At 47.8% G+C, this 24,011-nt stretch overlaps 3 protein-coding genes across 3 annotated transcripts; 1 reads left to right on the top strand and 2 right to left on the bottom strand.

Moving 5' to 3' along the window:
- Positions 1–68: 68 nt before the first annotated feature.
- On the bottom strand, positions 69–5,223 carry LOC125544639 (hexokinase-6). The gene is made up of 9 exons (XM_048708383.2): positions 4,784–5,223; positions 3,675–3,822; positions 3,400–3,582; positions 2,115–2,189; positions 1,771–1,926; positions 1,520–1,618; positions 1,318–1,448; positions 839–920; positions 69–736 (listed from the first exon to the last, which is right to left on the bottom strand). Exons 1-9 carry the CDS (start codon positions 5,083–5,085, stop codon positions 389–391), a joined length of 1,524 nt encoding a protein of 507 aa, XP_048564340.1. The 5' UTR covers positions 5,086–5,223; the 3' UTR covers positions 69–388.
- Positions 5,224–5,356: 133 nt separating this feature from the next.
- Positions 5,357–10,905, top strand: LOC147980263 (uncharacterized). The gene is made up of 5 exons (XM_087547469.1): positions 5,357–6,668; positions 7,007–8,583; positions 8,695–9,711; positions 9,799–9,882; positions 9,960–10,905. Exons 1-5 carry the CDS (start codon positions 6,623–6,625, stop codon positions 10,827–10,829), a joined length of 3,594 nt encoding a protein of 1,197 aa, XP_087403595.1. The 5' UTR covers positions 5,357–6,622; the 3' UTR covers positions 10,830–10,905.
- Positions 10,906–16,129: 5,224 nt separating this feature from the next.
- On the bottom strand, positions 16,130–18,013 carry LOC147980262 (uncharacterized). The gene has a single exon (XM_087515537.1). The coding sequence runs from the start codon at positions 18,011–18,013 to the stop codon at positions 16,130–16,132; it is 1,884 nt and encodes a 627-aa protein (XP_087371663.1).
- Positions 18,014–24,011: the final 5,998 nt, after the last annotated feature.

Below are 24,011 nucleotides of genomic sequence, written 5' to 3'. Positions count from 1 at the left end.
GGAGCCATTTTCAGTTTAGAAAAACTGAACATGTTATTGCATATATATAGTATGTGGATCACGAAACAGAAGAAATCATAAATGTTTCGATTATGTGATCATATATATACCACCCTCCTTATTCTGAATTATAGAAGATCAGATGCAGGCAGGTCTCCTCTGTTTGGTTCGCGACATGGCATCGCAACAGAAACTTGCAGGTTTAGGGAAAAAGAATTGGCAGGAACGGAGCGGCGTCATTCTAACCTCCGACTCCGTTTCCGCCTTCTCGCGGTTGCAAACGGAACTCATTGGCATAAGACTAGCTATCAGTGGAGAGAAATGGCAAAATAAGTGATCCAGGCGAAAGCAAGAAGCCGCGCCAGGAGCTCACTCCCTCTCCTTGGGACTACTCGACGACATTGTACTGGGAGTGTGAGGCCGCAAGAAGCGCGGCCCCGATGCCGGAGCCGTCGTTGGCCATCTTGACGACGACCGACGAGGCGGCCGCCTCCCCAAGCAGCTCCGCGAGCGTCGCCTCGACGCGGGAGCTGAACTTCTTGTAGTGCTCGTAGAGGCCGCCATCTATGGCGACGACGGTCCTTTGCTTCGGACTGCCGTCACTCGGCGCTCTGTCCCTGCCCAGCTTCTTCAGGATGCCGTATATGCCGGCGGCAGCCAGGCGCGCGCCTCTCTCCGCGACCTTGTCGCAGACGTGGAGGGTTATGTATCTTGCTTCCAGCGAAGTATCGGCAACCTAGATGTAAATTCAAGCATGTGACAAGTAGTCATTGGTTGTTGAAGGTCAGGTTTAGCAATATCCTCTTTTGAGTACGTGCATCATCATATTCATACATACCCCCAGGATATCCTTCAGCTTAGCACCAAGGTGTTTGAGATCATGTGAGGTGTCATGATGCATGGCTGACATATCCGGCGTCCTGCAATACCACAATTGAAAGTTACCACTTGCTTAATAAAGTTTCTACAGGTTAAGCACATTAGCTTCCTTCATTAACTGTGATTGATTGGAAAGAAGCACCAGCAATGAACACAAGCAGTTGCCTCTAAATTTTATGTTCATTAATAACAGTGCACACAAACTATGGAGACCAGACCTACCAACCAAATACTGCCAAATCCCGAACTGTTAACCTATTGATTCATTAGTTTCATATGTACAATACAACCAAGAGTACAAAAATATACAGATAGAACCATAATAAATAACATAATTTAGAGTAAGCGTGTCGCACAATATAGATTATATTAAATTATATTATTATTATTTTCTATTAATAAAGCTAAAGATTCAATGGGTGGGACATGGAAGCGCACCTCAGTACAAAGAGTTTCTCCAATTTTGATGGAACAACATCACCAAATAAGGAAGCATCATGAGCCAGCCTAAGCAAGATCCTTCGCACAACCTCTCCAAGATACATGCCCGAAATCATTTTCTCATACATCTGAGGCAAAGAGCTAGACAAGATGACACACCCACACATAGCCAGGAATAACCAGAATAGACAAACCATACCTGCTCGCCGGGGTTCAAACTTTCAAAATCCAAGGCAATATCATAGTCAGAACGGGGAAGCTTGTCTGACTTGAAGTTTCCCCATTCCATGTTGATGACCTGCAGCATACCAAAGATCAAAATCCAATTGTTGAATTATCAACTGATGTGAATATCATACAACACAAAAGTTGCAGTGGATATTTATACGACTGGACAAGGTGCAAAAGACCTTCAGTATTCCAAGCATACAAAGGAAGTCAGACACTAACCATGTTTCCTGATCTAGGTAGTGGTCCCTTCCATTTTGGAATTGCATCTACATGCTCAACATACGCTGCATTTGTCCCAGTGCCCAATATTACAGCAGCGACGACATCATTATCAACATATATCCCGCCAGCCAATGTGCCTACAGTATCATTAACCTGAGCAAAAAAGTCGTCAGATCTCATGACGTAGAAATTATCTAGTAATAAGTGGATAACATTTGTGTTCCATCAACATAGATAACCTAAAAGATCAATGCCATCATCAGAATGCATAAACGGCTAAAAGACAGGCATTGAAATGTTCAAGATGCTACATAACTGAAGGAACAAATGAGCTTACGTACCAAAGCTGTAACTTTCATATCAAGCCCCTGCCTCTCCATAGCACTGCTCAATTCAGCCACCACATCTTCCCCAACCTGAGCTCACAGAAATCAAATCATAGAGAACATCACTGGAGTCGTCCATTATCTATTACTAGTATCTTACTAAAAACAAGGTTAAAAGAAGCTTCCATGTCCATCCTAAGATGCTACTCCCTCCGTTTCTAAATATAATCCCTTTTAGAAATTCCAATACCGACTACATACAAAGCAAAATGAGTGAATCTACACTCTAAAATATGTCTATATAAATCCGAATGTAGTCCATATCGAAATCTCTAAAAGGGCTTATATTTAGAAACGGAGGGAGTAGAACTTGCTGCAATAATGAGATAAGAAAGAGAAAGATCAATACCACTTTAGTGAGTCGAGATTATAACGATACGGATTAATCAGAAATAGTTGGGAAGTGTTACAACCGATAAGAATTCAATTGCATACAGAAACCACTCTATTTCGATCATTTATGTATGTCTTTTTAGTAGTAGCTATGCAGTTATGCGAGCATTTCGGCTAATTATATTACAAAAACAAGGTTAAAAGCCACCTCTAGGTTCACCAAGAGGATATAAATACCCAAATTAATCAGATAAAAAGGAAAGAACAGAATGGTTTCTACTGTGTATTCGATGAGGCCAGATTATAAAAGTGCAGTTATGCAGATAAACATAAGAACTACTATAGTCATATGGAATACAATGCTGGTTTCACGGATACATGAATACTACTCCCTCCATTCCACAATGTAGTGCTTCCTCTATCTACGTGCTTCAACTTTGACCGTAAATTTAACTACCAAGACCGATTGCGGCGGGAGCAAAAATTATATCAGTGAATTCGTATTCGAAAGAAGTTTTCAATTATATAATTTTTTCTTCCGCCACAGTTGGTCTTGTTGGTTAAATTTACGGTCAAAGTTGGACCTCGGGAAGCGCGGGCGCACTATATTTTGGAATGGAGGGAGTACATTTTAGTACCTAACAGCACAACAGTGACAGCAATTTTGGTAGATATATAGTTAAAAGTCAGGGAGAGCCCTAGTGCTATAAGATAATTTCTGCCCAATTAATAAGTCCATTCAGAGGAACAAAATCTAACAAGTTTAATTGTCATATTAAGATGAACAGGGAAGTTTCATAGCGAAAATCATGTGTTGGATGAGAATTTTTGCTTTTGAGCAAGCATTGCTTGTCAAAGATAACAGCAATAGTTATTAGTTTATCATTCTGTCAGCCAAGTATTTTACCGTGCCATTGATGCAAAATCCCTTTGTCCACTTAACGAGTGTGCCTGACGATATCGAAGTTTGGTGTACTGGGAAAGAAAAGGTGAAACCCAGTTCCCTATGTCTGCCCTCAGGCAAGTGGAAATCGTCTCCTTCAGTCTCAACAAATCTTTCCAGCTCAGCCGCAATGAAATCAAACAGTTCCTGTATTCGTGCTTTTGAAAGTAAGTAAACCATGTAAAAATAAATAAGAAATCTAATACAAGGGACTTGGCAGAGCAATCAAATGCACTTACGGTGGAAGTCCCAACCATCAGATGAGGTGGAATGGGAACCTCTTCATATTGTTGGACAGCACGTTTCTCCTTTCCTCCAAGCTGAACCCGTAGAACACGAAAGTTGGTCCCACCAAGATCCAGTGCATAAAACAGCCCATGCTCATCCCTGAAGTAGTAGGACAAGTCATTAAAGCAGAGGAAAGATAAGCAGAAGATTTCAGAAAGAGATAATTCAAGATCTTTCACTTTTGGACACATATTTATGAGACTTTTAGTTACATCTAAGTTCCACATATTTAGTTCTCTAAGTTGTTCATGAGATTTTCATAGACGATTGTTATCAAATACTTCCCGCTCTAGATTTTTCAGTCTCAAACATATTGTAGAAACAAAAGTATAACACAATCAAAGTAATTCTTTCTAAGAAGGCAACATCATTTTTATGGACAATATTTGAGATGTCGGTAGTATAAAATAGTAAATTAGACATATAATTTTTTTTCCATGCCGACTAAAAAAAAGAACACGCGCGCAAACACTCATTGCCTGGATCCTGCCTTGGAAGAAGGAAAAACCCATACCTTAATGGTTTGAGCCTTGATAGTAATAAGCCCGACAAGTAGGTAGGAAATACAAATGGTCCATTCATTAAGAGAACTAGAGAAGGCATGTGGGTACACATGTCTCTACTCATCCTCCAAACACTAGAAACCGAACAGTATGTGACGTTTTTATTTAAATCCTTGTGTTCTGAGCCATATCATAATTCTTCATGCAGGCATATTATATGATCAAAACTGATAATTGAGCGTCATGTCGGAAGATATTCACAAATTGCTGAAGGCGCACATAGAACAAACAACCCGGTGAGGAAAAAACAAAAACGGATCCTTCTTCCAGAACCAATATGTATCATAACAAGTTTGTTAAAAAAAATCGAACCTTATTTCGACAATTCCCTTTTTCTTTTCTTTTTTCAAGTCATGCTCCAAACCGCCTGAAGACTACAGAACTCCAAACCACCTCCACACTACGCAATTTCCAGCCAAGACTGACACAAAAACGGACGTGCCGTCCGTGCCACTCAGCGATGAGAGCAAAAACGAAGAAGCAGAGGATGGTGTTACCCGGTGGGCAGATTGTCGACGTAGCTGATGAGCATCTTGAGCGGGGCGTGGGGGTCGGCGCGCAGCCCGCGCTCCATCTCCTCCACCATGGCGTCCGCGATGCCGCGCAGCAGCGGCGTCGGCGTCGCCAACGTCTGCTCCAGCTCCTCGATCACGTCGGCCACCTTCTTCCGCCTGCCCGCCTCCGCGTCCCGCGTCCTCCTCCTCCTCCGCGACACCACCACCGCCACCCCGACCGCCGCCGCAGCCGCGGCCGCGGCGCACACCACCGCCGTCGTCCCCACGACCGCCCCCTTCGCCATCGCACAACCTCAACAGACCCCCGGCCAGGTCGGCTTCCGAACCGGGGGCTGCGACACTGCAGCCTCTGCCTCCCTCCCGCTCTGTCCTGCTCTCCCCCGTTCCGCTTGCGCGAGCGTGGGAGCGAGAGTGGGACGAGGGCCACGAATCGGGCGTTTTTTACAGGCGAATAGATCCCCTCGCCTTTGGAAGCGTTTTACGGATGTACCCCTGCTCGTGAACGCACGCGATTTCCCGAAGGTGCGCCCGGACGGCCAGGATCGCCCCAGCGGGATAAGGGGGTGGTGCTCGTGCATGCCTTTTCCGGGCTTTTGTGGGCGCGCGGGGTGTAATCTCACAGCTTTTACGAGGTTATTATGTGTGTGAAAAGATGCAATAGGAGAGAGAGATAGGAGAGAGAGAATAAGGGTGCTGTCGTAAATTGCAACTCGGCGAGTAATCATTTACGTTGTCACAGAATTGGGAATGAGGCCCACAGCTCAGCAGAAAGGAAGTTGATTAGTTAAGCGGAAGCGAGCAGGAGAAAGCGGCTGCAAGATACGGGGTCACGTGCGGATCGGGCCCACTGTTCGGGGCGGCTGACGCGACCATGACGGCGCGGGTTAGACGTGTCGAGGCAGCGCCGGGTGGAGGATGCGTCGCGCTCCGCCGTGGGGTCAAGAGCGGCGGCGAGCGAAAGAAAGCGCCAAACAAGCCATTGCCTCCGCTCCTCACCCTCTCCGCTACGAAACGGAATAGCGCCTCGGTGATCGCACCCTATCGCCGGCGGCAGCGTCGCGTGGCCAAGACGCGGAACGGCGACGGCGGCGACCCGCGCACCAGCATGGGGCACGGGGGTGGCCGACGGACCGATTGGTGGGTGCGCCGCTGTAAACCACCAAGAGGGCAGGGCAAACCCACGTTGCGTCTCGCCGCTTTTCGTTTCTGTAACGTGCTATACAGTCTTGCAATTCAATACGTGCTATACAGTCTTGCAATTCAATGATAGAAGATGCTACCAGACCAATTCGGAAGAAGAAAAGGAAGATGCTACCTAGGCACCTTAGCCACGCCTTTTCCAACTGATGAGGAGCGGGCGGAGATCCGGGGAGCCGACGCCCCTGCGCCCGACGGATGTGAGGGCCTGCGGGGAGTAAATTGCACACTTCGTCCCTGTACTCGTTGGCTTGTAACAAAACCATCCTGGTACTCGCGAAGTGCTTCTGTACGGTCCTCAGACTTGCAATTGTGTAACAGAGACGGTCCTGTATACGCAGCGGCATACGTCTGGCCCTTTTCCCCTGCCACGTCAGCGCCTAGAGCTGGTCCAGCCGAACCGACTGGCTTGAGTCGGACTTAGACGACGAGACGACCCCCTGTGTAATCGAGGTTTTCAGTTGCCGCCTCTGTTCGTTTGTGTTCTCTTCCCCGAGCACGACGCAGCCAACAGCGGAGGAGGGTTTGATCGAGGGCAGAGATCGCGGCCGTGGGGAGCACCCGGAGTGGGAAGGCCTCAGAGGGAGGCGGCGACACTGTCGTCTTCCGCTGTGAGTGCCGCTGATGGCGCCCATACAACGCCAGGATAAGGGGCCCGTCCCGACGTACGGTATGTTGATCGCCGGAATAATCCAAGTCGATTGTTGTTTCATATGCTCATTTTCCACCATTTGCATACCTATTACCCATTCCACCGTGAAATTTATAATTTGTATGCACTAATTTCGTTAGGGTTCAGACTTGTACCTGTTGCTCGTAGGAGATAGATTTCTTTTTCTGTTTGAACTCAGCTGATCCTTTTGAATTGATCACCCCCCTATTTATCAGTTTCATTTTTGAATAAAATTGAGGTTTGTCGCTCATTAAGTCAACGGCATAATTTGGTTAGGATTTAGACACAGTTGTTTCATCTTTCCATCTGAAACTTTTTTTGTGTAATTATAACAGAGGAAGGCAGTGATCTATTTACTGTGGAGTTCATATTTGGAGGATTTTTCCTTGGCGGTGGAAGCAGCAGGGCATATCTGAATGGCCGCAAGGTGTGCTATGATTTTTGTGATGCTACTCAAGCTTCTATGCCGATGTTGTATGAATTAGTAGAGCACTTGGGGTATGAGACGGCTGGAAGAATTGCTATTTACTTGTTGCTGCCAGGTATGCAATTGAATGAAGGCGGGTTGAAGTTGTTGTCGAGGAACAATGACACAAACATTATTAGGAAAGTGGTCAGGGAGGGGTACAAATATCTCATGTTTTACCTGGATCATGAGGACAACTATGGTGGAGGAGGATGGGACGATGCGGTTTCAAACCCTCTTACTCGTCAGAGAGAGGAAAATATCGTTGAGCCTAGCTTTGTTGTCCCAGAGGAGAATAGAAGTGAGGTAATGTATACAGGTGATAGCACTTGTGAAGGAACAAGTGGTGGCAGTAGAAGAAGCAGAAGAGCAGTCGCAGAGGAGGAAGATGACGAAGGCTCTTGGTCAGATAGTGACGACTCTGATTATAATCCGGAAGAGCTTGTGGACAGTGACTATGACCTGCAGGATGGGGATGAGGATTTGGTGATGGATGAGTCACATGTTGCTGATGATGAGAAGAAGGGTAAAAGGAAAGGGAAGCAGGTAGCTGAAGATGACAATTCTGAAGATGAAAAGCTTGAAATGCCAGAGTCAGATGACGAGGAAATGAAGTTCAAGTTCAATCATTTCACAGAAGAAGATTTGCATGAGCCGAAGTTTCATGTTGGGCAGGTATTCTCGTCAATAGAATTGATTAGGAAGGCAATTAGGGAGTATAGTTGCAAGGAGAGACTTGGCATAACATTTCCAAAAAATGATAAAACAAGGATTGGAGCAAGGTGTACCAATGGCTGTCCATGGTATTTGTATGCATCGCATGACAATAGAACAAAGGGGATTATGGTAAAGACATTCAAAGATGAGCACACATGCAGCAAGAAGTGGCAAGTGAGAGCCTTTACGGCGAGATACATAGCAGATAAATATGTTGAAAAGATTAGAGTTGATGAGAAGATGTCAATTAAGGGTTTAGGAGGATTGATACAACAAGAGTGGAATATGAGAATTCATAGGCAGAAGCTTTGGAGAGCAAAGAAAATTGCATTGAACACAATATATGGGGATGAAATAGCACAGTACAGGAAGTTGTGGGACTATGCAGCAGAGTTAAGGAGATCCAATCCAGGGAGTGCATTTTTCATTGAAGTTGCTAATGATGGAATTTTCCAGAAGTGTTACTTCTCATTCGATGCTTGTAAGAGGGGATTTTTGTCGGCTTGTAGGCCAGTAATATTTGTCGATGGTTGTCATTTGAAAACTCAGTTTGGAGGCATTCTGTTGACTGCTATTGGGATGGATCCGAATGATTGCATATATCCTGTGGCTTTTGCAGTGGTGCAAATTGAGAACACAGAGTCATGGAGGTGGTTCTTGAGTTCTTTGAAAGAAGACTTGGGCATTGTGAACAGTTCTCCTTGGACAGTAATGTCTGACAAGCAGAAAGTAAGTGTTAATGAAAATATGTTCTTTACATAGAAAATGCTTCACTTTATGTTCTTTACATACATATGCTTCTAACTATATGTCTTTTTTATCATATTTGTTCATTACCAGGGATTAATTAAGGCTGTTAGAGAATTATTTCCTGATTCAGAGCATAGATATTGTGTGAGACATATCTGGCAAAATTTCAATAGAATTTTTAAAGGAGATATATTGAAAAACCAATTATGGAGATGTGCTAGAAGTACTACACATGGTCAGTGGAGGGAGAACATGAATAGAATGTTAGTTCTAAACAAACACGCTCATGATTGGTTGGAAGAGTTAGACCCAAAAACATGGGTGAGGGCATTTCAGACTGAATTCCCTAAGTGTGATGTGTTGTTGAACAATAATTGTGAAGTATTCAATAAGTATATCTTAGATGCAAGAGAACTGCCTTTGTTAAGCATGATTCAAAGGATCAAAGGGCAGTGCATGGGGAGAATATGTGGCAAGCAGGAGGAGTCCCAAAAGTGGACTGGTCATATATGTCCGAAAATCAGAAAAAGACTGAATAGGCATATTGATGCTGCAAATACTTGCATTGCAGATCCAGCTGGAATGGGCATATTTCAAGTGGATGATAGAGGTGTCCAGTTCAGTGTTGACATAAACCTGAAGAAATGCAGTTGCAGGAGATGGGATTTAACAGGGATTCCTTGTTGTCATGGTGTTTCAGCTTGCAGATATGACAACATTGCCCCAGAATCAATGGTTCACCAATGCTACTCCATTGAGACCTACCGCAAGGCATATGAGCACATAATTATGCCTTGCAATGATATTAGTGAGTGGCAAAACATGTATGGCAAGGAAATCATTCCTCCAAAAGTAAAAACAAAGAAAGGGAGGAAACAAAAGAACAGAAGGAAACAACCTGAAGAGAAAGAGGGGAGGGCAGGCAAGAAAGTTGGAAGGGGTGGGGCTGTTATTCATTGCAGCTATTGTGGATCTGCAGGACATAACATTGGTGGATGCAAAGATTTCAAACTAGGCCTGAAACCAAAGAAAAAGGGACAAAAGAAGAGAGTTAGAGCAGAGCCAGAGGTTTCGTCATCTGATGAAGAAGCTCCTGTCATTACACAAGTATAATAATCATTGAATTATATCTATCATTTTAATATGATATAACGTGCAAACTATAGTAAGTAATTATTTGTTTTCTCAATTCAGGAGCAAAACTTGCAAACTAGGGAGTTGGCACAACATGATCCACTTAATAATGAGGATAGTGTCATTTCTTCATTGATCGAAGAGGTATAGTATATTCTTCATTTATAATCATGCTTGTCTACTTATCTTTAGTTGAGATTTTTCTGCTTATTTACTTGCAGCATCAAGCAAGCCAGAACATGGAGCAACCTGAACCAGGACCTCTGCCAGGATCTTCTTTTATTGCAAATCATGTCCAAAGCCAACCCCCTGTGCAACCAACTACCATAACAAAAGAGGGGAATGTTATTAGAAAGAGGGAAGTTCTAGCATTATCTAAACTAAGGGCAGCAGCTGAGAAGAGAGAAATTGCAGACCAGGCAAAATTTGATGCAGCAATGGCAAAACTTAGAGAAGAAGAGTTGAAGATTTTGCAAGCTGAGCAGAAGAGGAAAGAGGAAGCGGTGGCAATAAAGCTGGAGAAAGAGGAGAAACGGAAAGCTTTGTTGCAACAAAAACAATTGGATGCTGAAGAAAAAAGAAAAGCAGTCGAGGAAAGAAAGCAAAAGGCACAACAGGAAAAAGAAGCAAAAAAAGCCCTGGCAGATGCCAAAAAGCAAGCTATACAAGCTAAAAAGAAACAGGCCGAGGAAGAAAAAAATAAGAGAGTTGCAGAGAGGAAAAGAATTGCAGAGCAGAAGAGAAAACATGTTGAAGATGCGCATAGATATGAAGAAGCGCAATTTCTGATAATGCAAGAAGAGGAGCATGAAAGGATACAACGTATGAGAGATTATCATCGGCGGGAGGAGGAAGCAAGGCAGCAAGCCTGGGAGGGGCAGGTTGCGTCGCAGAGGTCTTCAGAGATGCAAGATTGGGAAGAGAAAAATAAAGAAGCAGAAGAAATGAGGATGGGAAGTTTGAAGGAAAGGCAAGGAAATGAGAACATTACGGGCCAGCGAAATAATGCCAAAAGAGGAAATTCAAGTCAGCCCATGGTTGGTTTTAACATGCCAAGAAGGACAAGCATGTTCGATATATTTAGGGACTGAGAGATCATTGCATATGAACTACTGGGAGATGTTCTTCGCGAACCTGCTGGACTATGCTATGTAGGTTTTATTTTAGTTCATGCACATGTTAATTACATGGTATGTTCATGAATAGTGAATTTGTTTATCTGATTTATAAATTCCCTTTGAACTGTTCTATGTTGTCATATATGAGCTTATTTCTTTGCCCCTGTAATGTTCTTTGTTGTTTTCTGTCGTGTTGTGTTCATGTATGGGTTTTTTTATTTCCAGTCAGTTTCCTGTATATATATTACTGGATCTGTTCATCTCATTTAACATTTTTTTTTGCTGGAGTTGTTCTGAAATTGGCATGGTATTTATTGTTCCTCTTTATTTTGCTGAAGTCGTTCATATGCACAGATCAGTTCAAATGATAGCAAAAAGCACAGCTCAATTCATTTCCTTCCAGTGCGCAGCACAATGCATCTCATTCATGCCAATTTCCATAAAAGCACACACCACAGCACTGTTCAAATATCATACAAGAAAAGCACAGGAAATTAACATATCACTTAATATGTCATCACATAATAGAGCTTTGCATCAGTTCAAAACCAAAAGCTACATCGACCATAACATCTTACATAGCTACAGCTATATCAGTTCACATACCTACAGCCATCAGCTGATCCTAATACGTCAGTTAAGAACCAAATAGGTGCTACAGCCATCAGTGCATCACGGCATCAGTACAACGAATCAGCTTGCATCACATAACACCTAGGAGTAGCTTACACAGCCGCATCAAATTAACTAGAACAGGGGCATTGGTAAGAAACAGGGCACTTCGACAACCAGCGGCCCATCCGTCTCCGGTGCCGTCAACCCTGCCACTGTAAATCTTGAAGTGATGGGTGCGGGTGAGGTCAGCGCCTTCAGCTGGTAGCCACGCATCAGGCAAATGTTCCGCGAGGAGAGGGGTGCAGTCAAGCATTGCAGACCTTCTGCACGAGCATTGTAGTACGCGTCAGCTCACAGCTCTTGCCGCCAACGACCGACACCACCAGCACCACCCCGCGGTAGTGCTTGCCCAGAGCGTCTACCGCCGGTGTGCGCGCGAGGAGCAGCCGACCAGTCTCCGGCCGGAGATACGGCTCGCCGCAGCGCCACACTCACTGGGAAAACGAGCTGGCAAGCAGCCTTGCGGCTGAACCGACGCGGCGCCCGACGGGCGCCTCACGGGGAACCCGCGCTGCCGCACACGCTGCCGCCGGCGCGGGGCATCGAGCTCTCGGCCAAGCTCTTGTCGCTCATCGCAAGACAGAAGAGGATAGGGTTAGGGATTTGAGTAGAGGGGAGACAATTTGGGGATTTTTGGATTTGGACGCGCGCATATGTCGTCTAAGTCCGACTCAAGCCAGTCGGTTCGGCTGGACCAGCTCTAGGCGCTGACGTGGCAGGGGAAAAGGGCCAGACGTATGCCGCTGCGTATACAGGACCGTCTCTGTTACACAATTGCAAGTCTGAGGACCGTACAGAAGCACTTCGCGAGTACCAGGATGGTTTTGTTACAAGCCAACGAGTACAGGGACGAAGTGTGCAATTTACTCGCCTGCGGGTGCGGCTCGAGCAGCTAGGTGCAAGTTGGGCGTGGCTAGCTGGGTTCGGTTGGAGCATCTAAACACCGGAGTAAACAAGAAAAACCAAGAGGCAAAATAAAACCACACGTGTGGCATGCACGGTCAGCATCAAATTTGAGGGGAATACTAAACGCGGTAAAATGTGTCACACACACTTGCCTAAATTGAGAAATTTCACACAAACGCGAATTTTGGAGGTAAAAAAGGAATTCACTCTTGAATTAAATGGCTAAATAGTGCCACAAGTTTCTACTAGTATATTCCTATGCTCCACTTACCTTATTTTAAATGCCTTCTCCACTTCTCCTATGACGAAAATAATAAATAAAAAAACAGCAGAAGAAGGCCCATTTATCGGAGCGCACTTTCAACGCAAGGCGGCATTGGCGCACTTTATCTAGACCGTGTCATGCATGCTTCGAGATGGATACAATGTGTCAGGATCAGAGCTCTGATCTAAGCAATTTAACTCACACTCAAGGAAATTTAGCCGAGAATTCAGAGAGCGATTAGCTAGGGTTCTTGTTGAAATTGGGGAAAGTTGGTACAGCACGCCACAGGCGGCTAGGGTTTACACCCAAATCACAAAGTCATGCCCTCACACGCACATGGTAGTTGGCTTTATAGCCATTACAAGAAGGGAAAACAAAAGAAAGCCGGAACAGAGCACATGCTCTTGTCGGAGCAGCTACAGCTATGTCTTAAACATCGCCCGCCCTTGGATCGCAGATCGACGGAGGAGAGCTGCCCGCTTGATCGAACCGTTATCTTCGATTCAGAGCCACACGATGACAGATCTACGGCTACAGTGACTTCCGGCACGCTGGAACAGGGGAATGATATGAACTGGGCCTGACAATACCCCCCAATTGAGACGGAGCTTGTCCTCAAGCTCTAAAAGAAGGAAAAACTTTCTGGATAAATGCAGAATCTTCCCAAGTAGCTTCCTCCACGGGCATGTTGGTCCATTTGACTAACCACCTGACCACAGGAATACTGATGCTTCCTTGCTTCCTTGGGACCAGAGTTCTTTCCAGCACAGCTTCAGGTTCCACTTTGATAATTCCATCAGGACCAACTAATGGTAGCATAGGGGAAGGAATGACTGCTGGACCAATGTGCTTCTTTAGTCTGACATGAAATGTGTCATGCAACTGACAACCCTCTGGCAGCAACAATTTATATGCATGATTTCCAATTCTTTCCATTATCCTGAAGGGGCCATAAAATTTAGAGTGCAGCTTCATGTGCCTATGCAGGCTGAGAGAAGTATGTCTATAGGGTTGCAACTTCAAATAGACCATGTCCCCCACTACAAATTCTCTCTCTGTCCTCTTCTTATCTGCAAAAAAACTTCATTCTAGATTGGGCTTTTAGCAGATTATGCTTGATCACTTCCAGTGCCACTTCTCTGTATGCAAGAGATCTTCATTGTCCTCACAAATTGCATCAGGTAAGGCAGATTCAGCAATCATAGGGGGAGGAAAACCATACAGAGCTTGAAAGGGTGTCATTTTTAGTGATGTGTGGAAGAAAGTGTTGTACCACCACTCAGCTAGTGACAACCACCCATGCCACTTCCTTGGTTGTTGGAAACACATACACCTCAAGTAATTCTCCAAACACTGGTTAACCCTTTCAGTTTGGCCATCGGTCTGAGGGTGGTAGCTGGTGCTCAAATGCAACTTGATCTTCAAGGACTTGAACAGTTGCTGCCATAAATGACTAGTAAAAGTTCTGTCTCTGTCAGTGACAATCACCAAGGGCATCCCATGCAACCTGAACACATCATCAGCAAATGCTCTTGCAACAGACTGCACTGTAATAGGATGTCTCATAGCAATGAAGTGAGAGTACTTGGTAAATCTGTCAACCACTACCAAAATCAAGTTCTTGTGTTCAGACTTAGGCAGCCCCTCCACAAAATCCATGCTCACATGTGCCCAAGCAAAATCAGGCACAGGAAGTGGTTCCAATAATCCAGGGTAAGGAGTGTGCTCAGCTTTGTTTAACTGACAAACAGGACATTGCTTGACAAATTGCACTACATCTTGTTTTAAACCCTGCCAGTGAAAAATTAATTTCACTCTCTGGTATGTAGCCCTCTCACCAGAATGGCCTCCTAACTCTAAATTATGGAATGTTTGGAGAATTTCCTGTCTCAGGTTAGAAGCAGATCCCACTACAATCTTATTGTGAAATCTCAATATGCCATTTTTGAAGGAGTAAGGAGAGGTATCAGATTTGCCCACAGCACATTCAGCAATGAGCTCCTTGATTTTACTATCCTGATTGTAGCTAGTTGTGACCTGTTTGACCCAAGTAGGAGAAGTGGCAGTTGCAGTTAAAGCATGAATCACATGTTTTACTCTAGATAATGCATCAGCCACCTTGTTCTCCTTGCCTTTCTTGTACTCAATTGTGAAATTATATCCTAGCAACTTCAGTAACAGTTTATGTTGAATTCCTTCAGTAATCTTCTGTTCCTGAATATATTTCAGACTTTCCTGATCAATTCTGATTACTAAGGATGTTGCTAAGAAATAATGCTTCCATTTCTTAACAGCTTCAATTATGGCCAAGGCTTCCTTGTCATAAGTGCTCATTGCAGCTGCCTTGGGGCCAATGCTCTTGCTGAAGTAAGAAATAGGCTTTCCCTCTTGCATCAACACAGCTCCCAATCCATACCCACAAGCATCAGTTTCCAAAGTGAAAGGTTTGGAGAAATCAGGCAGTGCTAATTGGTAAGCTTGTTTTTCAGAGTTACAAATGCTTCTTGTTGCTCTTCTTTCCAGGAAAAACCCTCCTTCTTTAAGCAGTCAAATAGTGGTCTACATATTACTCCATATCCCTGGATGAACCTTCTATAATATCCACTTAGCCCCAAAAAACTTCTCAGTTCAGTTACAGTAGTGGGAGTTGGCTAATCTCTAATGGACTGTATTTTAGATGGGTCAGTAGAAACTCCCTCAGAGTTAATCACATGACCCAAATACTCAATCTCTTGCTGACCAAAGGAGCATTTTTCCATTTTTGCATATAACTTGTTTGCTTGCAATATATCAACACCTGCTTTAAATGGTCCTTGTGTTCTTTCAAGGAAAAGCTGAACACCAAGATATCATCAAAGAAGACCACTACAAATTTGAGATGGCCAAACAGTAAGTTCATTAATGCCTGGAAGGAGGGAGGGCCATTAGTTAGTCCAAAGGACATAACTAAAAACTCAAACAGTCCCATGTGAGTAGTAAATGCAGTTTTTGGAATATCCTCCTCTGCCATTCTGATTTGGTGATATCCATTTCTGAGGTCAATTTTGGAAAAGATCTTAGCTCCTTTTAGTTGATCCAGAAGGTCCTCAATTACAGGAATGGGATATTTGTTCTTGATAGTTATAGCATTCAATTTTCTGTAATCAGTGCATAACCTCCAAGACCCATCTTTTTTCTTGACCAGTAGCACAGGAGAGGAAAATGGGCTTGTGCTAGGTTTGATTATCCCATTTTTCAGTAGCTCTTTAATGATTTTCTCCAAAATTTCTTTCTGATGGTGAGGAATTCTATAAGGCCTTTGGTTAACCACTTTGGCTCCTTCCACTAATGGAATTCTGTGATCACAAGGCCTGCTAGGAGGCAATTCAGTTGGCTCTTGAAACAACTTTTGATACTGGTCCAACAGTGGTTGCAATTCATTAGGAATTTATGTACTAGCAACTGCAAATTCAGTACCAGAGGTCGTGAACAAGAAAAACCCACAAACAGCTTGTTCTAACAGTTTTTCAATGTTGTCCTTAGCTTCAGCTACAGGGGCCAAGGGAACAGTCTCATCCACAAATGTAATAAACTGCCCACAACTGTCAGAAATTTTCATTTCCATTTTAACAAAGTCCATTTGTATTGGACTATATTTTCTGAGCCAATCAACTCCCAAAATCATGTCATATCCTTTCAGTTTTAATACTCTGAAGCTGTCAGTAAACAGATGGCCTTGAATTTCATAAGGGTAGTCCTTTGCTTGAAATTCAGTCCAGAGCACACCCCCACTAGCAACCACTACCTTTATCTTGGGTGTAGGGCTTGTACTGACAGGTAATTTACTTGCCATCTTAGGAGAAATGAAGGTCGAAGTACTACCACTGTCCACCAGTGCTGTGGCCACTGTATTGCCCATCTTTACAGACAATATAAAAGTATTTTTGGTTGCTCCTATTCCCATAGCAGCATGCATTGACACTTTCAATACTGCTTCACCTGATGGTTGTTCCAGTGTTTCCAAATCAGGGTCATCAAAATCTGTAACATAGATTGTCTCAGGATTTTCAACTTCCTCAGCTTGCAGTGCTTGGATCTGAGCTCTCTGGCTCATTTTACAGACCTGCCTATGACCAGGCACCCATGGCTCTCTGCACTTATAACACACTTGGTTTTGCTTTGCCTGCTGAATAATAGTGTTTCTGTTTGGTGTGACAGTAGTTACAGGGGCTTTGGGCTGATCAAAAATTACTTGCCTTCTAGGTTGAGGGACATAAGGTTTAGTTTGCACTACAGTAGTTGGTACCTGTGATTTCTCCATCCTCCTAGCATACCACACTGCAGATTGCATATCCTTAGGCCTGAAGCACTCCACATGACTTTTAATATCTGGGTTAAGTCCTGCCACAAAGCTAGAAACATAATAATCATCAGGGATTCCAGGGTTTTCTCTTCTCATTATGTTCATTAGCTGCTCAAACTGCTCCACATATGCAGTAACTGTAGTAGTTTGTTGAGCTGCATGGAAGGAGCTGACAATGTCACAGACAGAATCCACAGAAAATCTGTCAGAGATGTAAGAGCAAAACTTGTGCCAAGGAACATTGCTAGGAGCAAATCCTGTTCCTCTCCACCATTGCACAGCAAGCCCTTTAAGGTAAGAAACTGCCAATTCAGTTCTGTGCTCAATAGGAGTTCTGGCTGCAGCAAAGTACTGCTCCAAATTCTGAATCCAAGACTCTGGGTCCTGACCCTCAAATTCAGAGATGTTTAACTTAGCTGGCTTTACTGTTAGCACATTTCTTCTTGCTTCAACAGGGAAATTGGGGCCTCTTTTGTACTGCTGATCCATAACTTCCTCCTCTTGCCTTTCTTCCAGTTGGACTACATTGTTTGGTGATGTTTCCTTACCCTGACCAAAATTTGGGTGTCTGTAAGGGGCTTTCAGAGTCCCATCCAAGTTGAGTTCTTTTCCAGTTTGATCTCGCAGAGTTGCATTTCCCACTGGCACAGGAGGCATTGTTACTGATGGAGGAGTTGGAGCTTGGAGTTGCTTGGGTCGTCCAGGAGCTATTTGAGGAGACTGGTTGTTATTGTCCTTGATTTGGACACTTCCCTGACCTTCCTCTCTTTCTTCTCCCGCAACTGGCTTGGGATCCAACAGCAAACGCCTGAAATTGTCTTGGATCTTGTCAAAAAAAATCTGCATTGTGGCGAAGTTTCTGTTCACTGTCGCTTGGAATTGCTGAAACTCTTTGCGATCTTCTTCTCTGTCACGCTGCAGCGTCTTGATGTCCAACTCCAGTGACTCAAGCTGTAATTCAGCCGTCATGACCGAATCAACCTAACCCGTCATCTTGACAGCTTCAGCACGTCGCCTCAGTGGTAGGGAGGGAGGGAATTCTCTTCGCCGCCGCCTACGCCGCCGCCTGCGCCCGCCTCCGCTGATACACGGTCAGATCGCAGGAGCTGGGGTTTTACTACCAGAGAAATTCTCCCCGGCAACCAGACTGCAATTCCGACTGTATCCGAATTCTGCCACTCCGGCCGCCTCCAATTTACTCCGCCGCCCGATTCAAGCGTGAAGAGGGATTTTACGGCCACAACCAACCCCAACACTGCTCAAATCCAACACGCCTCCGAGGAAAGACTGGCCTCTGATACCAATTGTCAGGATCAGAGCTCTAATCTAAGCAATTTAACTCACACTCAAGGAAATTTAGCCGAGAATTCAGAGAGCGATTAGCTAGGGTTCTTGTTGAAATTGGGGAAAGTTGGTACAGCACGCCACAGGCGGCTAGGGTTTACACCCAAATCACAAAGTCATGCCCTCACACGCACATGGTAGTTGGCTTTATAGCCATTACAAGAAGGGAAAACAAAAGAAAGCCGGAACAAAGCACATGCTCTTGTCGGAGCAGCTACAGCTGTGTCTTAAGCATCACCTGCCCTTGGATCGCAGATCGACGGAGGAGAGCTGCCCGCTTGATTGAACCGTTATCTTCGATTCAGAGCCACACGATGACAGATCTACGGCTACAATGACTTCCGGCACGCTGGAACAGGGGAATGATATGAACTGGGCCTGACACAATGAGTGCCAGCGTGTAATATGAGTGATATACCAGTTCCCAACTGTAGCGCTATATACACAAGGTACGGTCTGGGATCGCAATAAAGTGCAGCCATATTGCCGCTCCTATTTGTGCCATCGTGTTGGGATCCGATGCCAAACTCGGCACAGGTCCAAGTTTCTATGCACTGAGCTCGTACTACACAACATGTGCATGCGTCAATGGATGCATCCTCATGCATGCTTGGCCCCGCTCATTTCAGGTGAACAGTGCATGAGATCTACACATATTTAATGAATTTTGGCCACACATAGTACATGAACGGCTCGTCCCTAATTTTGGCCCGGGCATTTTGTATTTGTCATGACCTACATGAATTTTGGCCTCGCATAAGTTTTGACCCCGGTATTTAGTGTCTTTAAATGAAGGACCTGCCCGAGTTGTCGTACATCTCTGTGTGCATGACCAGTGTTGTTGGCCATGACAACTAGGGGTCTGTGGGAGAACTCTAACCTGGCGATTGATTAATCGAACTGTTAATTTGAAATTCGCCGAATGTGGTGCTTTGTGTGGGATAAGTCCAGTGTTTCCACCGTTAAAAATTGTACAACGATGTTGTATAAACTGTGCAGGGTTGCGTGTGCTGTTGTAAACGTCTTGGGCAGTTTAGGATTGATCTCATAGCTCTATCTGTCAGTATCATGTAGGAGTATCTGTTAGCAACTTAGCGTGAGATCAATCCTAAATAGCCGGGGGTAAGTCGAGAAGGGCCATCTGGTCTGATCAAAACAGATGGTTACAGTGCTACGTACCGGACGAGTGTCGGGGCAATTAGTACGTCTGATGGTTAGTAATGGAAATAATTAAGTTTCATAAACAAAAAATTACTTGTGTAAACCCGGTTAAAACTGCATGCATGTAGCTGTGTTGCTCATATAACACTGCACGCCGTCTGTGATTAGTCCCATGTGATTAGCTAAAGTGCCGCAAGTGAATACCAACTAATAGTTGCATAAACATCTATGAAAAAACTTCTACATGGTCAACTTATATGTGCAGAAGAATTATTTTGCTCAACCACAACCAGACAAATAATCCAGCCGAGCGAGTTGGCAAACTTTTCTGTGCCCTGACCCGTGCCTGAAGTTGGTACAAGATGCAACATGTTCTAAAATGCGGGATACTATGGTGCTTGCTCGTGGGACATAAGTTGCGCATGCAGGAGGAATCCAGGACCAAACCTGTTGGATTACGGGGCCAATACAGCCTGGTGAATAACAAACACAACGCTTCTATACATTGTTCCATAAATGCTAGATGATGATCCACACGAAACCGAATAGTGAGGATATACATACCACTAGACGCCGTGCACCAAAGAAGCTTTTCAGCCCATTTATCTCCTTTAAGCGGCTCTGCGCAGCCAGTCTAAGGGTGAGAGTTACTGAGGCTTCACAATGCGGTTGGGCAACAAGTGCTTGGTCTGCGATAGGGTGTTGCTCGAGGCAAATCTGTGCCACTCAAGGTTTTAGGCTGGCGTCGACAAAAGGTGACAACCTCGGATGTCAATGCTAGGGTTTAGTTCTTTGGCCGGAGCCGACAATGGTGACAACCTCATATGTTGTTATCTTGTTGGAGGCGTCAACTACTTGCTGGGAGTCAAAGTTGGTGAAGCAAGTGTGATGAGGATGGCATTGCGAACGGCATCAACTGGTAGGGTTTGCAACAACATATGTTGAGTTTGGACTTGCTTGTGTTGTCATGACTCAGTGTATTAACGGTGATCTTTGCCTAGTTTTAGCTAGGTACTGTGCCCGTTGTGCTTGTTTCCTTAATTAAATTTGTATAGAATGGCAAAGTTCCTGCCCGTGCTTCAAAAAAAATGAATCAAAAAAGTCCTCAAAGAGTTTAGCAATTTAGATCTAGGAAGAGTCTTAAAGGCAAGTACAGTAGTCTCCCCATTGCTTCTTTGGTACTTGCAGGGAAATGTGGGTTTCAGAATCAAGCATAATGACGCTGCACTACTGGTGGCTGCTAATGAGTAAATATTGCCACGCGCGGAGGAAACCTCTCGAACATGCTCTCGCCTTCCCCCGCTCCGGGGCTGGCGACCACCAACACGGCGACGTCCACTCCGGGCTCGCCGACCACCCTCTCGCCCTCCAACCCTCGCCATCGCTGGTGCCTGCCTGGCTCGGTCGACACGGCGGCAGCCCACATCCGGGGTCTGCTCACCGCGGCCGCCACGGCTCGGCTCGAGGGATCCGCCGGATCTGCTAGTTCCTTCGGTTCCTCGCGGGCCATGCGCCGCTTTGAAGTAGGTGAATCGAGCCGGCAGGCCTCGCTCAGGTCTGTGCCGGTTGCGCCGCATTCATTGCCTGCGCCGGCCTCCCCTCCGCCCCTACGGGCTACCACCTGCACCCCTCCCGGCCACCTGGCCTCTGTGCCGGCCTATAGCGGCCGCCTTAAATCCATCGTCTGCGCGCCCTCAGCTCTCGCCATTAACTCGCGGTCTCTGCGCTCCACCCCCTCCGCCTCCCCTTGCGCCTCGCCCCGCCAGCCGGGTTTTGGGGACGACTCGGTCCACTCTTCCCCCAAATGGCAGCAGGTGGTTTCGAGGCGACGTCGGCGTGCGCCGCCCGTACCATCTCCGGGCGGCCGTGGTTATGGCCGCCGCGGCTCCCCCGAGGCCCTGCGCTTGGCACACCAGCGGCGTGCGGCCTTCTTAAGGAGGTTCCGGGGCTGCTGCCTTCGCTGCCTCGCCCCTCGCCACCGTGCCATTGATTGTCGTGACCCAGTGAGGTGCGCGGACTGCTGGTGTTTTGGCCACCGCGCCCGCTCCAAGCTCTGCTCCTTTGGCCGCCCTAGCAAGGTCACCGCGCCTCTCGCCACCCCACCACCGCCGCCTCTGCCTCGCTGCCTGCCGCCTCTGCCACCATCCCCTCGCCGTCAGCCCGCGTCGGCGGCCACCCACCGCTCCCTTCCACCGCCACCCCCAGGGCCCCCACCCCCTGCTGCCATGGCGTATCGCCCTGGCGAGGGCTCGCAGCGGCCTGGCGCTGGCACCACCTTCTCCATCTGCACCCCTGCCATGGAGGAGGCCGCTCGCCACCTTCGCGCCTCGGCGGTTCTGGTGACCATGTCCGAGCCGCGGCGCGACATCAACCCCCAGCTCATCGCCAAGGCCCTGGAGCGCGACCTCAACATCCCGTGGGAGAAAATGCACGTCTCCAAGCATTTCCCCGAGGACTTCCTGGTGCGCTTTGCCCACGCCCGTCACCGGGACGTTGCCATCAACGCCGGTGTGGCGTCCAGCCGTGGGGTGGCGCTCACTCCCGCGCCTTGGTCGCCAGGCGCGCGCGGGCACCAGCGCGCGTGGCGCTTCTACTGCCGGCTGGCTGTGGAGGGGATCCCGGTTCAGGCCTGGACCAGGGATGCCGTGCAGGATGCCATCGGCCGCTCCTGCTGGGTCGAGCGTCTCGAGTGTCAGTCCACGTCCCTCTCCAACACCTCCTGCGTTTTCGCGTGGGTCTGGGCGTGGTCACCTGACGACATTCCGACGACGAACGGCTACTCCATCATCGACCGCCCGGTTGACGGGCGCGGCAGGCCGGCTCTGCCAGAGGGCTGCCCAAGGGAAGAGGAGGGGCTCCGGGGGCCGCAGTTCCCGGTGCTGATTCATCTGGACCGCACCCGGGACTTCTCGCCGCTCGAAGACCGCCCCCATGGCGCTCCCCAAGACTGGCCCCTCGACGATCAGTTCCGCTGGGCCAAGGGCATGGAAGACGGCAAGGCTGGCACGGGCACTCGCCGCTCGGCACCGGCGGCCGCTGTGCAGCCCAGGCCCAGGCCCCGGGACGATGAAGATGAAGACGGTGCTGGCAGGCGTGGCCGCCACCGCCACACGCGCTCGCGCTCTGCCTGGTCGGGCGGCATGCTGGGCTGCCGCTCCGCTGACGTCGCGCCAGGCGGCCAACGTCGTCATCGCGACGGCGGACGGGGCCGTCACGGTCGTCGCCACGACGCGTCCATCGAGGATGCGCTGTCGGGGCGCTGCCGCAGCCTGAGCCCGCTCACTGACGCGGTCAGTCGCAGCCGCTCCCACTCCCGTGACCAGAGCCGGTCCCCGCGCTTGGCAGCTTCCAAGCTGGGTGGTGACAGCGCGCTTGGTTCCCCGCACGGCTGCCTGCCCCCAAGTGGCGCGCTGCCCCAAGCCGGGCTGCTGCAGGTGCTCCAGGGCGCGCTGGCCTTGCCTGCCACCGCCCCTGACGGTGCCCTCCCTGGCATCCCTGTCGCCTTCCCTGCCGAGCTCGAGATGGCGCCTTTCCGCGAGGAGGTGGACCTGCTCTGGAGCGAGCTCACGCGTTCTGACCCGCAGCTCCTAGAGCTCGACGCCATTTCGTCCTGGCTGCCGGGCGGGCAGGCCATGCAGCTGGGCGACGCTGCTGCCGCCTGGCAGCTCGGGCACCAGACCCATCCACTTGCCGCCTCGTCATGGGCGGAGCTCTCGGAGATCGAGCTAGGCCAGGCTGCCGGGGAGGCCGAGCTGGGGCCGGTGGTCCACGACGCTACCGGCCTGGCAGGGGAGCTGCGGCTCAAGCCGTGGCCCTCTCTGGGCTACCTTGTCCCGGCGCCTTCTGAGCCCCTCTGCCTGGAGCCCGTTTAGGAGCTCACCTGGCCTGTGGGCCCTGTGGTCCACAGGGCGAAACGGCTCTTGTCCGCTGACCAGCTTGCAGTCCAGCTCCAGGGCCTGGAGGTGGACGCTGCTACCACCTTCCTCAACAAGGTTTTCGGTCTGCTCCCCCCTTCCATCATGGGGGCGCCGCCTTGCCTGGCGCCTGCAGTCGTGCCACCAGAGAAGGAGGCTGCGCCGATGATGATCCAGATGCCAACCGCCCCAAGGCGCTCAAGCGCCAAGACTGCTGGCAAGGCGATGGCCGGCCTCACGCAACAGCAGAAGGCTGAAGCTAGGCTCGCCAAGAAGCTTGAGTTCATCAACGATGCTGCTGAATTCAACCCCAAGATCTGTCAGCGCTACACCGATCGCTTCAAGGCCCCGCTTGGCAACCTCACCGCGCGCCTGGCCAAGGCTGCCGGGGTGCGGTCTGCGGCGGCCATCAACTTGCCGGAGGAAGATCTGCTGGAGCTGGCTGGAGAAGCCACTTGATCCACAGTAGCGTCTATCTGGGGCCCTGTAGTTTCTTATGTTAGTTCAGTTTCAGTTTCAGTCCATGTGTTGTGGTGGCTACCGCGCCG

Source organism: Triticum urartu, chromosome 3A (genome assembly GCF_056163025.1).
Source record: "Triticum urartu cultivar PI428250 chromosome 3A, HENAU_Tu73, whole genome shotgun sequence".
Lineage (NCBI taxonomy): Eukaryota > Viridiplantae > Streptophyta > Magnoliopsida > Poales > Poaceae > Triticum > Triticum urartu.
Note: the sequence above shows the minus strand (reverse complement) of the source record. Positions and strands in the feature narration are given on the sequence as shown.